The sequence below is a fragment of the Cervus elaphus genome, chromosome 4 (assembly GCF_910594005.1).
Source record: "Cervus elaphus chromosome 4, mCerEla1.1, whole genome shotgun sequence".
Classification (NCBI taxonomy): Eukaryota; Metazoa; Chordata; class Mammalia; order Artiodactyla; family Cervidae; genus Cervus; species Cervus elaphus.
Window position 1 is genome coordinate 57,237,747 of NC_057818.1, and position 12,736 is coordinate 57,250,482.

Genomic DNA, 12,736 nt, shown 5'->3' on the forward strand with positions numbered 1-12,736 from the left:
CTTGGGCAGTAAGTTGTGTCCAACTCTTTGTGACCCTATGGATGGTAGCCCAGCAGGCTCCTCTGTCCGTGGGATTCTCCAGGCAAGAACACTGGAGTGGGTTGCCATTTCCTTCTCCAGGGGATCTTCCTGACCCAGGGATCAAACCTGTGCCCCCTGCATTGTCAGGCGGATTCTTTATCACTGAGCCACCAGGGAAGCCCCAGAGAGTAAGATGCCGGGAGGATAAATGGCTGTGGAGGAGCGCATCCTTGGATCTGGTAGAGATTCAGGCTCTGGGATTGTGTGAACTGCAGGGTGTCTATGAAACTGCCCCTAGACAGAGGGACACTAGATACCAGAGTCACAGGCCACATTGGCAGGCGGAGGGGGGGGGGTTCCTGTATGGATATAGGGGCCCCAGGAGAGGGGAGAATCCAAGGATGAAGAAAGTGGGAGCCAGGTGGAAATGGCACAAGCCTGGGCAGAGGCACAAAGAGAGAAGATGAGAAAGGCTATGATGTATGCTGGAGGGGAGAAGGGATAGTTAAGGAAGTTAAGGATAGGAAGTTAAGAAGTTAAGGATAGTTTGGGAAGGTCCTGTACACATTGTTGTATTTAAAATGGATAGCCAATAAGGATGTACTGTATAGCACATGGAACTCGGCTCAACATTATGTGCCAGCCTGGATGGGAGAGGAGTTTGGGGGAGAATGGATACACGTGTATGTGTGGCTGAGTCCCTTCCCTGTTCAGCTGAGACTACCCCAGCATTGTTAATTGGCGGTACTCCAACACAAAATAAAAAGTTGTTTTTTGTTTTTTTTATAAAAGGCTGTGATGGAGTTGTCAGGTGCATTTGGGGTTGTCCCAAATATGACACAGCATCCCAAGTTAAGTGGGGGATGCTGGCAGAAGAAAAGAAGGTTTGGAGGGTTGTCGGGAAGAGGTAGGAGAGAAAGTGGTTAGGGAAGGGGGCTCCAGGTTGGGGGTGGTGTAAGTACCAGCAGGGTTCTCTCACCTTCGTGTGCAACTTGGCCAGCTGCTTCTCATCCAGGTTGGTCTGCTTGTAAACACGGGTCTTGTATCGGAACTGAGGCCAGGAGTGGGGTGACGGGAGAGACAAAAGACTCGGAGTCAGGGGTCTGGACCTCTTCTGAGCCAGGAAAGAGTCAGTGCAGGGTCAGGACGAAAAATAGCCCCCGAGTCTTGGCTGGGTGGGCAGAGGGCTGCTGGACCACTGCGGACCTGTGGACTGCACCCCCTAAGGTGTCTGGACCCCGCGGGGAATGTTCTAGAATAACCACTGTCATTGGGAGCCGTTTCCCACTTTGATAGGCCAGGGGAGACTTGGGGCTGGGAAATGACTCATGCAAGGCCACTCTACCTTCCGGTCAGAGGCAGGAATGCCATGCTAATTTGAACTCGGGCCTCCCTCACTCTGATTCTTAAGTGAAAGTGTTCAGTCACTCAGTCGTGTCTGACTCTTTGTGACCCCAACAGACTGTAGCCCGCCAGGCTCCTCAGTCCATGGAATTCTCCAGGCAAGAATACTGGAGTGGGTGGCCATTCCCTTCTCCAGGAGATCTTCCCAACCCAGGGGTGTCTCCTGCATTGCAGGCGGATTCTTTACCCTCTGAGCCACAGGGAAGCCCCGGGATTCTTAGGGTGCCCTTTATATCCAGAAGAGCCCACGGGGCTTTCCCTCGCTGAGGTCTGGGCTGGGTGAAGGAACGGGGGGGGGGGGGGGGGCGGGCCGATGCCTGCTCGCATCTTTGAAGGGGCTGGGAAGGCCGTGGGGGTCTCACCTCCAGGTAGGGCACCCCCTTCTCGAAGGACTGGGGGTATTCCCGCAGCAGCCGCTCTTCCTCCAGGAAGTTGGCGTCCCGGCCCGAGGTGGCTGGCTGGAACAGGCCATAGTTGAGCACGTCCTGGAGGCTCTCGCTCAGGGCGCAGAGCACCTGCTGCTTGGCGGTCCAGATGGTGGCATCCGGGTTGAAGCGCAGGCATTTCTGGTTGGGGAGGCGCCAGGAGAGAGAGAAGGGGCCTGAGCAGGTCTGCGGAGGGCTCTGGGTGATTCTCGGGACAGAGGAGGCTGGGGGGAAACCCATGGGGGTCTGGCAGTGGGGTCCATGTGTGAGGTCATCCAGAACCAGAGGCCCCGTCCCCTTCCCCGCTCCCCGTGCAGACTCTGGTGGTCCCTGTCTCCCGCCCCCCGTCTCCCAGCCAGTGGGCTGTGGCTCACTGTCTGGTGAAGGTCAGGGATGCCGATCCTAAAAACCATCATGCTGAAGTGGGCGTCGTCTGGGACGGACATGGAGCGGCCCTGGAGGCCTCGGATGGAGGCCAGGCTACCAGCTGCACCGCTGCCCCGGCCCCGGGTCCCCCGGGGGCCTCTCCCGGGCCCGTCTGGGGAGCTGTCGGACTCTGAGCCCCCCTCGGGACACTCGCTGGCACTGTGGCGTTCCTCGTCCTCGCTTGACGCGGGGCTGTGGGTCATCGTGGGGCCACGGGGCGACGGGGGACGGCAGCATCACAGGCGGCTGGCGGGGGAGGGGGCGGGGGTGGCGGTCAGACCAGGAGCCCAGGCTCGGAGGCCACAGGCGCACTCAGTGGGCAAACACGGTCCAGGGCAGTGGCTCCAAGCCGCCGGAGGGAGGCCGGCAGGAGGCTGGACACACCCCCAGACACTCCTACCGCCTCCAAGCTCTCTCCCGAGCTCTCTCTCTCTCTCTCTCCCGGGCACACACACCCCCCCCAGCCCTGCCATGCTGCCTGCACGTGTCTCCTTCCCTGCCCTTGGCCTTGCTTGCGGCCCCCCGCCCCTCCTGCGCCCCACTTTGCCGCTGACCCAGCGCGCCGGTGTCCCAGAAACCGCAGAATCACCGCGGGAGCCGCTGGCCCACTTTGCCAGGCCAGGGATAATGCAGCTAAAATTAGCCCAGGACAGACAGGTGGGCGACCCATCGGCACCCTGCCCCCCTGGCCCCAGCCTGGCCCCTCCTCACCCAAGGTCCTCCCCGCCTTCTGCTCCCGGTGCCTCCCAGATGACCACGAGGAGGCTGAGATGTAGTAAGGGGGAGAGGGAGGTGCCCTGAGCCTAGGGTGGAGCCGGTGGCTTCACTGAAGTGTGGCTGACCTCGTGTGTGCGGAGGGCTGCTGGAGAGCCAGCATCCCAGGGGGCAGGGGCACCCAGCCGGGGGAGTCATGGGGCAGAGAGTACCATGCATGAGGTGTCCCCCAGGGGAACCACAAGAGGTGGCCTATGCAACTTTCCCGGAGGCATCTTGAGAGGGAGGGTGGGTGGGTGGGGAGACTAGCCCTGGGGGGGCTGTCTGGGTGACAGCCTTGCCGTGGCCTGGGTGGGTGTAGGGCGGCGGTAGGTGACCTGCGGGTGTGTCCGAGACCTGGCGCTGGCTGGGTAGGAGGACCAGCATTGCCTTGTCCTGGGGGCTCCACTTTGAGGGAGACTGGGGGGCTGGGAGGGAGGCTAAGGAGTGGGATGAGAGTCTCGGGAGCAGGGGTGAGATACCCACTATTCTTCAGATCCCCACTATTCTTCGCCCCTGAATTGATCTTATAAGGGTGAGTCCAGATGGGGCCCTTCTTCCCCGTTTTCTCCCCCCTCCCACCACAGCACCGGAAACCAGAATGTCTGGTCTGGTCCCTCCCCCCCACACCAGGCCCGGCTCCTGCACGTTGCCATGGAGATGGGAAGCAGTGGAGGGTACTGCTGACTTTGGGGGAGTGGGGATGGGCTGGGGGGGTTGGGAAGAGAAGACAAAATGTGTGCGGGGGGAGGAGGAGAGTTTCAAGAACTGTGGGCTGGCCACCCCCTCACCCAAGCGTGGCCACGGCCCCCTCCCCCTCTGGGTATCCATCAGAGTCTCCCCTACTTGGCCCTGGCGGAGACCCCCGGCCTTCTCCTACCGGGCGACTCCACTCCCACCTCCAGACCTCGGGCTGGCAGCCACTCCCCCTCTGCTGACCCTGGCTGACCCCCTCCCCCAGCCTCCACGGGCACTAATGGGGTGGCCAGTGGCCCTGAAAGCAAAGCTCGCCCGGTCCCCCGGCGCGTGCGGCTGCCCCCAACCCCCAGGACCAGCTCGGGCCCCTCCCCCTCAAGCCCCGAGGGAGGGAGCGGGCACACTCCGCCGGGGCGGCATGAATCAAACGCTCCGCGGCTAAGAATAGCTGGCACGCAGCTGGTACCGAGACGGGCTGAGGAATCGGCGGGGGGGGGGGGGGGGGGGGGGGAGAAAGGGGAGAGAGGGGGTGCCCTGGGAAGCTGCGGGGGTACGGCGGGGGGAGGCTGCCGGCGTGGCCGGGAGCCGGCCCGGGAGAATGAATGGAGGCGGAGAGAGGCGGGGAGAGGCGGGCAGAGGGAGCCCCGGCTGGGGCCGAGAAGCTGGTGGGGGAGAGCCCGGGTCCGCGGAGAGGGGGCGGAGGCCCCCGGGAGCAGGACTCGGGGGCGGGAGCCGAGGGGGCGCGCCGGCCGGTGGGGAAGGAAGCGGGGACCGGGTGGGGATGCAGGGAGCTCGTGAAAGGGTGGGAGGGGATTGGACGAGTCAGGAAGGAGAAGCCGAAGCCACAGGGGGTCGAAGGGGGCGGCCGAGGCCGAGGCCCAGACCCCCGCTGGAGGGGGTGGGCGCCGGAATGACCTCGGCGAGGGGTCTCGAGGGGTGGGGCCGCAGGAGGGGTCTAGGGAGCCCAGGTGGGCCGCGATGGGCGAGGCGGGGGAGTGGCCGGGCCGGGCCGGGCCGGGAGGCGGGTACCGCGACCGAGCCCTCGGCCCTGGAACGCGGGAGGCGGGTTCGGGCAGGGGGCCACGGGGCCGCATGCCCCCCGCAAGTCCGCGATCCGGGACGGGGCACGGGGGACCCGGGCGTAACCCAATTTGGCGTCGCCTGGGGCAACGCTCCCCTCTTCACCCCCGCCCCCCACCGCACACCCGGGCCGGGAGCCCGGCGCTCGGCCAAGGACGTCCGGGGCGCCCCCGCCCCCGCCCGCGGCCCCGGGCCCGCGCTTCCCCCCCCCACCCCCGACCCAGACCCCCGGTTTTCAGCCCCCTTACCTGCCTGGCGGGGCTGCTGAGTCCCGGTCGGCGGCGCCCGCGGCCCCTCCCCCCTCCCCCCACCCCCCACCCCCCCGGAGACGGGGGACCCTCAGGCCATGCCCCACCGCCCCGGAGGGCGAGCGGGCCCGGGGAGGGGGCGGGCGAGGGCCGGGGGGGCGGGCGGGGGGCCCGCGGACCTCACCCCCCCCGCGGGCCGGGCCTGGCCATCCGCAGAGCGCCCCCCCTTGCGCCGCGGCCGCCGCGCCCCTCCTAGCTAGCCCGCCCCCGGCTCGGTCCGGCCGGCTCCGGGCGCCGCGTCTCCGCCGGCTCCTCTCCTCGGCCTCAGGCCGCCGCCGCCGCCGCCGCCGCCGCCGCCGCCCGCTCCGCGCCTCCTCTGCCTCCCGGCTCGCTCTCTCGCTCTCGCTGTCTCTCCCTCACCCCGTCTCTCTCTCTCTCCCTCCCTCTCTCCCTCCCTCCGCCCTCTCCCCTCCCTCCGGGAGCCGGCGGAGGAGACATCGCCCCTCCCCGCGCCCCCAAACCTCGCCCATCCCCCCCACGCCGGCTCCGCCCCCTCCCCCTGCCCTCCCCCACCGCTCCTCTCCGCCGCCAGATCCCCGAACCCTGACTCCACCCCTGCTTGCCCCGGTACCCCGGCGATGGGGCTCCGCCCCCCTAAGGGTACCTCTCCCCGCACCCCCCAGGACCGCCCCTTCCCAGGGAGCCCCCACCTCCTCTACACACAGTAGGGTGCAATTAAATATTCGTTGCTAGACTCTACACCCCCAAATTGGATGGTGAGAGCTATAGATTCCTGTCCTGTTCCCCCAGCGCGCGCGCGCGCACACACACACACACACACACACACACACACACACACACACACACACACACACACACACACACACACACACACACACACACACACACACACACACACACACACACACCTTCCCGCAAGGCACAGGTGCAGCGAGCCGCTCCCCAGCCCTGCCCCTGCAGACGTCTCCACAAACACATCTCCAGAGCTTGCGGGGCTCTTGCAGGATGACATTACCATGAGCACAGCCAGCTACATCATGTACATATCACACCCGTGTGCCGGAGCATGCACACGGCAGAGCACACGCGTCTACCCACCCCACACACGGGCACGCAGCCCGCTGTACTTGCTCAGAACTCCAGCTCACACGCAACCCTGAAACAGAGACACAGAACCACAGGGAGACGTGTGCTTTGCCTCTGTCACAGTCACCCACCGTGCCCTGGCCGTGCATCACACAGGTGTGCACACACCTGTTTAGCGGCATGACTCTGCACCACCACTTCCTTCCTGATAATTATCCCTGACATTTCTTGAGCACTTCCTTTGTGCCTGGCTCTGTGCTGGGTTTACTCCTCAACTTTGCACACCGCAGTCCTCCGGGCTACGGACTTGCATCATCCTCATTTACCAGAGGGGGAACCTGAGGCCCAGAGAGGTTAAGGAATTTGCCCAAGGTCACCCAGCCCACAAGAGGTGGTGGCCAGGATCAGAGACAGGCGGCCTGACTCAAAATCTTCAGACTGCTGTGTGCTGGGGTTCAGTACTGGGCACTCCATAGCTGCATATCCTTCTTCGTCACACACAATCCCCCCAGCCATCTCTGCATGGCGTGTGGGACACACCTGCAGAGACAGGGCCGATCCCATAGGGCAGCAGTGAGTGCGTGGCCGCAGCCCAGGCCCCTACCCTTCTCCCAGCTCCAACAGCTCCTCCGGGGCCACCAGCCAGAGCCCAGGCACCTGCGGAGGGCAGTTCCAGGCAGCCTCTGGGTGCGCGTCCTGCTGCAGGCTCTGGGGTGCCACGGGATGAGTGGGAGCAGGTGCCGGCCCAGCTGCCCCAGGAGGCCCGGTTCTGGATTCACCCCCACCAGCCCAGGTGGTGAGCAGCTGGGCGTGGGGAGAAAACAGCTGCCTGTGTGTGTCAGCACCAGCAGTGAGAGGGGCCGTGTACCCTTTCTACAGTTGACGAGGCTTTTCTGGGCCTGGGCATCAGCTCTCGGTGAGGGGTCCCCAGGCCCCTCATGGGCACCTAAGAGAAGCCCGAGCTCTGAGGCAGTGGGCAACCTGCCCAAGGTCACACTGCCCTTTGCTTTCTTGGAAAATGGAAAAGTCTGGCTGTGTTGATTTCCAAGGCCCCATCCTGGGGCTCCCGGCAGCTGAGGGCGAATGCCCTGCTCATGCCGGGAGCCAGAAGCTTCTGCTAGCTGCCGCCGCCGCACTGGTAACCTCCAGCAGGCCCAGCTGTCCCCTCTCTGAGCCTCGGTGTCCCCCCTGGAAGAGTGGGCCCTGCGATCCTGGCACCCCCCGCCTGGCTGAAGCTGGGGAAGCCCTACATGACTCACAGGTCTGGCATGGAGTGGGCATGGCCAGCCTCCTGCTCCTCCTGCCTCTGCAGCCTCTCTGCCACTGCCCTCATCACCTCTACCCCGGTCACCAGGCCCCCACCCCCCCCCAGGGCCACAGGAAACTCGAGTTTCCACTTAAACACAACTATACAGGGTTCAATCTTTTCGCTGAGCTGCGACCCTGCTGCCAGGGAAGGCTCCTTTCCTTGTTCAATTGATTGAGTACCTACTATGCGCTGGGTCGGCCCTGTCCTAGCTCCGAGGATATGGCCATGAACAGGGATACCTGCCTTCATTGGCGAGAGACAGACACCAAACACGTAAACAAGCCAACAAGGCAAAGTTGGTCTTGATTCAACCAAAAACATAAAAGGGGGTGTTTGAATAAACTACCTGGGGAAGGCCTCTCTGAGCTGGGACCTCAGTGATGAGAAGGAGCTGGGGGGAAGAGCTTTCTAGAAGGAGGAAAAGGCTGGTGCAAAAGCTCTGAAGCAGGAAGGAGCTTAGCATTCAGGAAGTAGTGAAGAGATCAGTGTGGCTGGAGCTTGGAGGGGGGTGGTGAAGGGAGTAGGGGTGATGAGTTTGCAGAGGTGCAAAGGATCCACCCTTCCCTGCCCACCCCCAGGCTGGGCAGGCCAGGCCTGTGCTGAGGCCAGGGTTTGGCTTCACTCCCGCACATGATGGGAAGCTGGGGGGGAGCAGGGGAGTGGGGAGTGATGTGATCTGATTTACGGTTTGGAAGCATTGCTCTGGCTGCGGCAGGCTGCGTGGATTGGAGGGGCTCGGGAGGAAGGAGGGGGAGAGGCAGGAGGAGAGGACTGCAGTGGTCCAGGAGGGAGATGAAGTAGCTCTCAATGCTCAGAGCTCTCTGTGCACCCAGCCCAGCAGCTGCTTACTCCACCTCCTGGAGAAAGCTTCTCGGACCCCACCCAACCTCCACCCTCCCCTCTGCCCCAGCCCCTCACCCCGATGGGGCTGTCTGCGGGGGTCTGTGAACAGCTGGAATCCCCTGTGTCACCCCAACCCAGGATCCAGACTGCAGGAGGCTTCCAGGAAAGCGTGGCAGATGGATCCATGAACCCCACCTTTCTGGGGGCTGCACACAAGCCACACGTGTGCTCTCTGCATGGATCCCCACAGACAGGCACAGATACTCATCTGGATCTGGGACAAGGACCCGGAGGGCAGGATGGGAGATCTGGGGGGCAGGAGGCGCTCTAGAATGCCGTGAGAGCCTCCTTTCGCAGGGTGTGTGGGCGACAGTGGACACAGGATAATAACAACCTTAGCAAGACCTTGAGGTCTCTCCTGACCTGAGGCGTGGCCAGGGAGAGGAAAGGGAAGCGGGGCCAAGCCCTGACAACTCCCTGAGGCGGTTCCTGGGCAGAGGCTGAGCCCCCAGGATCCCTTGGGGAGCTGGCTCCATCCTCCTCCTGACCTCCTGGAGCTTCTGGCCAAGGCAGAAGGGAAGAGCAGGACAGGACGGAAGCAAGCTCTGGAAAGTGGGAAGAGGAGGGCGTGTGTGGAGACCCAAGGCGGGATCCAAGCTTTGGAACGCTGGAGGTTTCCGGCCACAGAGGCAGGGCCTCCGGGGAGCCAAGAGAGGCGGGGAGAGACACACACACAGGAGCAGAGACCAACGGACCGAGACAAGAATTGGGAGGAGAGGGACCAAAGAGAAGCTGGGAGAGGCGCGGACCAGGGGGCTGGTGATCAGCACACACTCTGGGTCCCCAGAAACATCCTTCTCCTCCGAGACACACCCTTCTGCAACCTTGGGTGCTCCGAGCCCAGCCTGATGCGGGCCGCCTGGCTCCTCAGCGCGCTGGTGGTACCCCAGCTACTGGGCTTCAGTCATGGGGCTCGGGGAGCTGAGAGGGAGTGGGAGGGGGGCTGGGGTGGCGCCCAGGAGGAGGAGCGGGAGAGGGAGGCCCTGATGCTGAAGGTGAGTTGGAGACTGCTGGGACACTATTGGCGGGACCCGGGAGGGCAACTGTGGGCTTGGGAGGGGTGTATTCCAGGGTTAGAAAAATGGGCAACGGAAGGGATGGGATAGGCTTGGAGAAGGATGAAGGTGATGGGTTCAGACAGCCAGCTGACAGCTGGAAGGGGGAGTCTGGGGAGTCAGGATGTAGCTGCCAGCCTGGCCCTGATCACCCTCCCTGCCTTAGCATTTACAGGAAGCGCTGGGGCTGCCTGCTAGGAGGGGAGATCAAAATCCCGAGGGAAACTCTGAAGGCAGGGGGGCCTGGGCAACCGAGGAGGACGGGCAGGGGGAGGAAGGCGAGGAGGAACCCACACCGACCCCCCACGTCAGCCCCAGTCCCTCTCCCACCCCGGAGGACGCCATCACTTATATCCGTAAGTAATCCTTAGCTCCGCCCTGCCCCCCTGGCCTCCGTGGTCATTTTCACAAAAACGAACCGTCCTTTCCAAGCCCCAGGCTTTTTCAGTTGCCCACCGCCCAGCTCGGAGCCATCACACCCAGGAGCTCCGGGTCCCCGACTTTGCCTCTCAAGAGACCGGGGTGGCCACCGGCCCCTACCTTCCAGAAGTCTTGAGAGCCCCCACCCCTCACCCCAACTCCGCCTTAGAAGCCGTAGGTCCCGGGTCCCCCCCAGGTCCTCCGGTCCCCTGGTCCCCCCCACCCAGGGTCCCCGTCCAGCGTGCGCCCTGTCCACCCGCAGTGGGTCGCCTGGCCGGCCTGGACGCAGGCTTGCACCAGGTGCACGTCCGTCTGCACGCGCTGGACACCCGCGTGGCCGAGCTTACTCGGGGGCTGCGGCAGCTGAGGGAAGTGGCGGGCGACACCCGCGACGCCGTGCAAGCCCTGCAGGAGGCGCAGAGCCGCGCCGAGCGCGAGCATGGCCGCTTAGAGGGTGAGTCGCATCCCGCCGGGCGGGGAAGGAGGGACGATACGGGTCAGGCCGCGGACCGGTGGTGAGGGGGGAGCCCCGAAGGGTGTCTGAGACGTGAGGACCCTAGGTGTCAGGGGCGAGGGGGGGCGGCCCTGGAGGATTTGGGGTGTGCTTGCCGGTGGGGAGGGTGAACGCGGGAACGGGCACGCTACCCACAATGTTAGTGAGCCGACCCTGCTCCGGCCGCACCACGCCCCCTACGATCCCGCCCCCACGGCATGGCCACGCCCCCTGGAGGCTCTGTCACTGGCTCCTGGCGGCTCTGGCCCCGCCCTCTCCCCGCCTCCGAGGCCCTAACCCCGCCTCCGTTCGGCCCCGCCCCGCCCCACCCGCAGGCTGCCTGAAGGGGGCGCGTCTTGGCCACAAGTGCTTCCTGCTCTCGCGCGACTTCGAGGCTCAGGCTGCGGCGCAGGCGCGGTGTGTGGCGCGGGGCGGGAGCCTGGCTCAGCCCGCTGACAGTCGGCAGATGGAGACGCTCACCCGCTACCTGCGCGCGGCGCTCGCCCCCTACAACTGGCCGGTGTGGCTGGGTGTGCACGACCGGCGCGCCGAGGGCCTCTACCTCTTCGAGAACGGCCAGCGCGTATCCTTCTTCGCCTGGCACCGCGCCCCCAGCCCGGAGCCCGGCGCCCGGCCCAGCGCCGCGCCGCACCCGCTCAGCCCCAACCAGCCCAATGGCGGCGTGCTCGAGAACTGCGTGGCTCAGGCCTCGGACGATGGCTCCTGGTGGGACCACGACTGCGATCGGCGCCTCTACTACGTCTGCGAGTTCCCCTATTAGCGGGGCCGGCTCCCCGCCTCTCCACTGCGCCCCACCACCCGCCCTGTGCCTGGGTTGTGCTCCCCGCAAAGACACCGTTCCTTCCTTCCTTGCCCGCGGATGGAAATGTGTTTTCCCTGGTTGGCCGATCCTTGGGGGACTCCTGCGGGGCCGGGACCCCTTCCTTGCCAGTCTTTCCTGGAAGCGGGCACAAGGCTAGGTTCCGCGCCAATAAAGCGCTGAGGAATCTCACTTGAACAGGCAGTGGAGGCACTTTTGGCCTTTTATTTGGCAAGGCCCTGTCCCCCTCTTACAGGTATTACTCGAGCCCGAGATCAGAGTGATAGAGAATACATGTGCATACGTACACACGGTCATCTGCTCCTGCGCACAGATGTCTGGAGGACACGAGCGCACACGCTGCTGACACCTCCGCCCGCATCGTGCCCCCTACTCAAGGTCTTTGGGACCCAGAGCCTGTCAGTCATTGTCCCAGGCCTTGGCCTTGGCCCTGATCAAAGAGATCTGGGAAGCACAAAGGACTTAAAGGCTCCGACAAGTCCTGCAGGAAAGACTCCCGTTTAATTTTTTTTTCTTTTTTTTTTAAGTGGGTCTCAAACCTGACTCATCAGATGGTACCATAATGTCATGTAAAGTCAGGCACTGCCCTACTCCCTTCCCCTTCCTCCAACTCCAGGGCCTGTGTTTAGACACAAGCATAAGGACATACCCAGCCTGGAAGCTTAGGCTCCCTCTCAACTGATCCCTCCACTCCTTGACTTTGAAGCCATGAGCTAATCCCTCCCTGCTATGAGCCTCAGTTTCCTCATCTGAACACAGACACTATTACCCCTACCTTGTATGTCTCTTAGGATGTTCACATGAGCCCAGGAAAGTGAGCATTTGGGAAATGGTGGTGCATAAGGCACACATTACATTTTCTTTTCCCCCACCATTTTTCATACCTTAATCCCCTGGAGCAGTGAGGACATCCAGGCCCAGCTTGGGCCTCAGCACTCTGGACAGCACTCTTTGGAGCAAGAACTTTTGGAAACACCCACCCAGTGTCTCCCCAGGTACCAGCATTATGGTATTCTGACCCTGATACCATCATGGAGCCCAGGAATTGGAGTGTGACCCTGTCTGTCCTTACATCTGTGTCCCTTCCCCTTTGTCAGCCATGGCAACTCCTGCCTAAAGTGTCACCACTGGCTCCTCCAGTGGGAGGAATGAGCCACTGTGTCATCTCCAGAAGTGGAGGGAGGGAGCACAAGCCACCCACTCCCTTTAAGAGTCATTTCCCAGCCCCACCGCCCCCATAGGAGTCACAGAAGCAGGGGTGGCTTCTGGTCAGGAAGACTTCCATCAGAAGACTGAAGACATTGCCCCAAATTCATCTCCCTCTAAGCTTGTTTCCCAAAGTCGCAGTAGGGCAGCGGGATGTCTTATAGAACATCAAAGGGCAGATGAGGCAGATGACAATTAGTATCTGCTGTTACCTGGGAGAGCTCCACCCTCACAGACCTGACATTCTGGGAAGTCAGTGGATGGGACAGTTCAGTGGTTACCTGCCTAGATTCTGGAGCCAGATGGCTCAGGTTCTAATCCTTCCTTGGCCACTTACCTACTATGTAAC

At 63.2% G+C, this 12,736-nt stretch overlaps 3 protein-coding genes across 8 annotated transcripts in view; 1 reads left to right on the forward strand and 2 right to left on the reverse strand.

The window, feature by feature from the left end:
* Positions 1-5,507, reverse strand: part of SHANK1 (SH3 and multiple ankyrin repeat domains 1) — a 50,916-nt gene extending 45,409 nt beyond the window's left edge. For 2 of the 6 annotated variants that reach the window (XM_043899890.1, XM_043899889.1), the window contains exons 1-4: positions 5,054-5,493; positions 2,225-2,522; positions 1,788-1,991; positions 1,001-1,072 (exon numbers count right to left, since the gene is read on the reverse strand). In XM_043899890.1, coding sequence (XP_043755825.1) covers positions 1,001-1,072; positions 1,788-1,991; positions 2,225-2,479 — 531 coding nt within the window. In that variant the 5' untranslated portion in view covers positions 2,480-2,522; positions 5,054-5,493. Of the gene's footprint in view, positions 1-1,000; positions 1,073-1,787; positions 1,992-2,224; positions 3,633-5,053 lie in introns of those variants that run through there. The other 4 variants (XR_006340634.1, XR_006340633.1, XM_043899887.1 and 1 more) reach the window with 4 other exon arrangements.
* LOC122692794 (WAS/WASL-interacting protein family member 3-like) lies at positions 3,243-7,493 on the reverse strand. The gene is made up of 5 exons (XM_043900619.1): positions 7,420-7,493; positions 6,765-6,989; positions 5,238-5,458; positions 3,910-4,773; positions 3,243-3,469 (listed from the first exon to the last, which is right to left on the reverse strand). The coding sequence occupies exons 1-5, from the start codon at positions 7,491-7,493 to the stop codon at positions 3,243-3,245; spliced, it is 1,611 nt and encodes a 536-aa protein (XP_043756554.1).
* Positions 7,494-8,816: 1,323 nt separating this feature from the next.
* On the forward strand, positions 8,817-11,364 carry CLEC11A (C-type lectin domain containing 11A). Its single transcript, XM_043899942.1, has 4 exons — positions 8,817-9,367; positions 9,594-9,783; positions 10,110-10,301; positions 10,676-11,364. The coding sequence occupies exons 1-4, from the start codon at positions 9,221-9,223 to the stop codon at positions 11,119-11,121; spliced, it is 975 nt and encodes a 324-aa protein (XP_043755877.1). The 5' UTR covers positions 8,817-9,220; the 3' UTR covers positions 11,122-11,364.
* Positions 11,365-12,736: the final 1,372 nt, after the last annotated feature.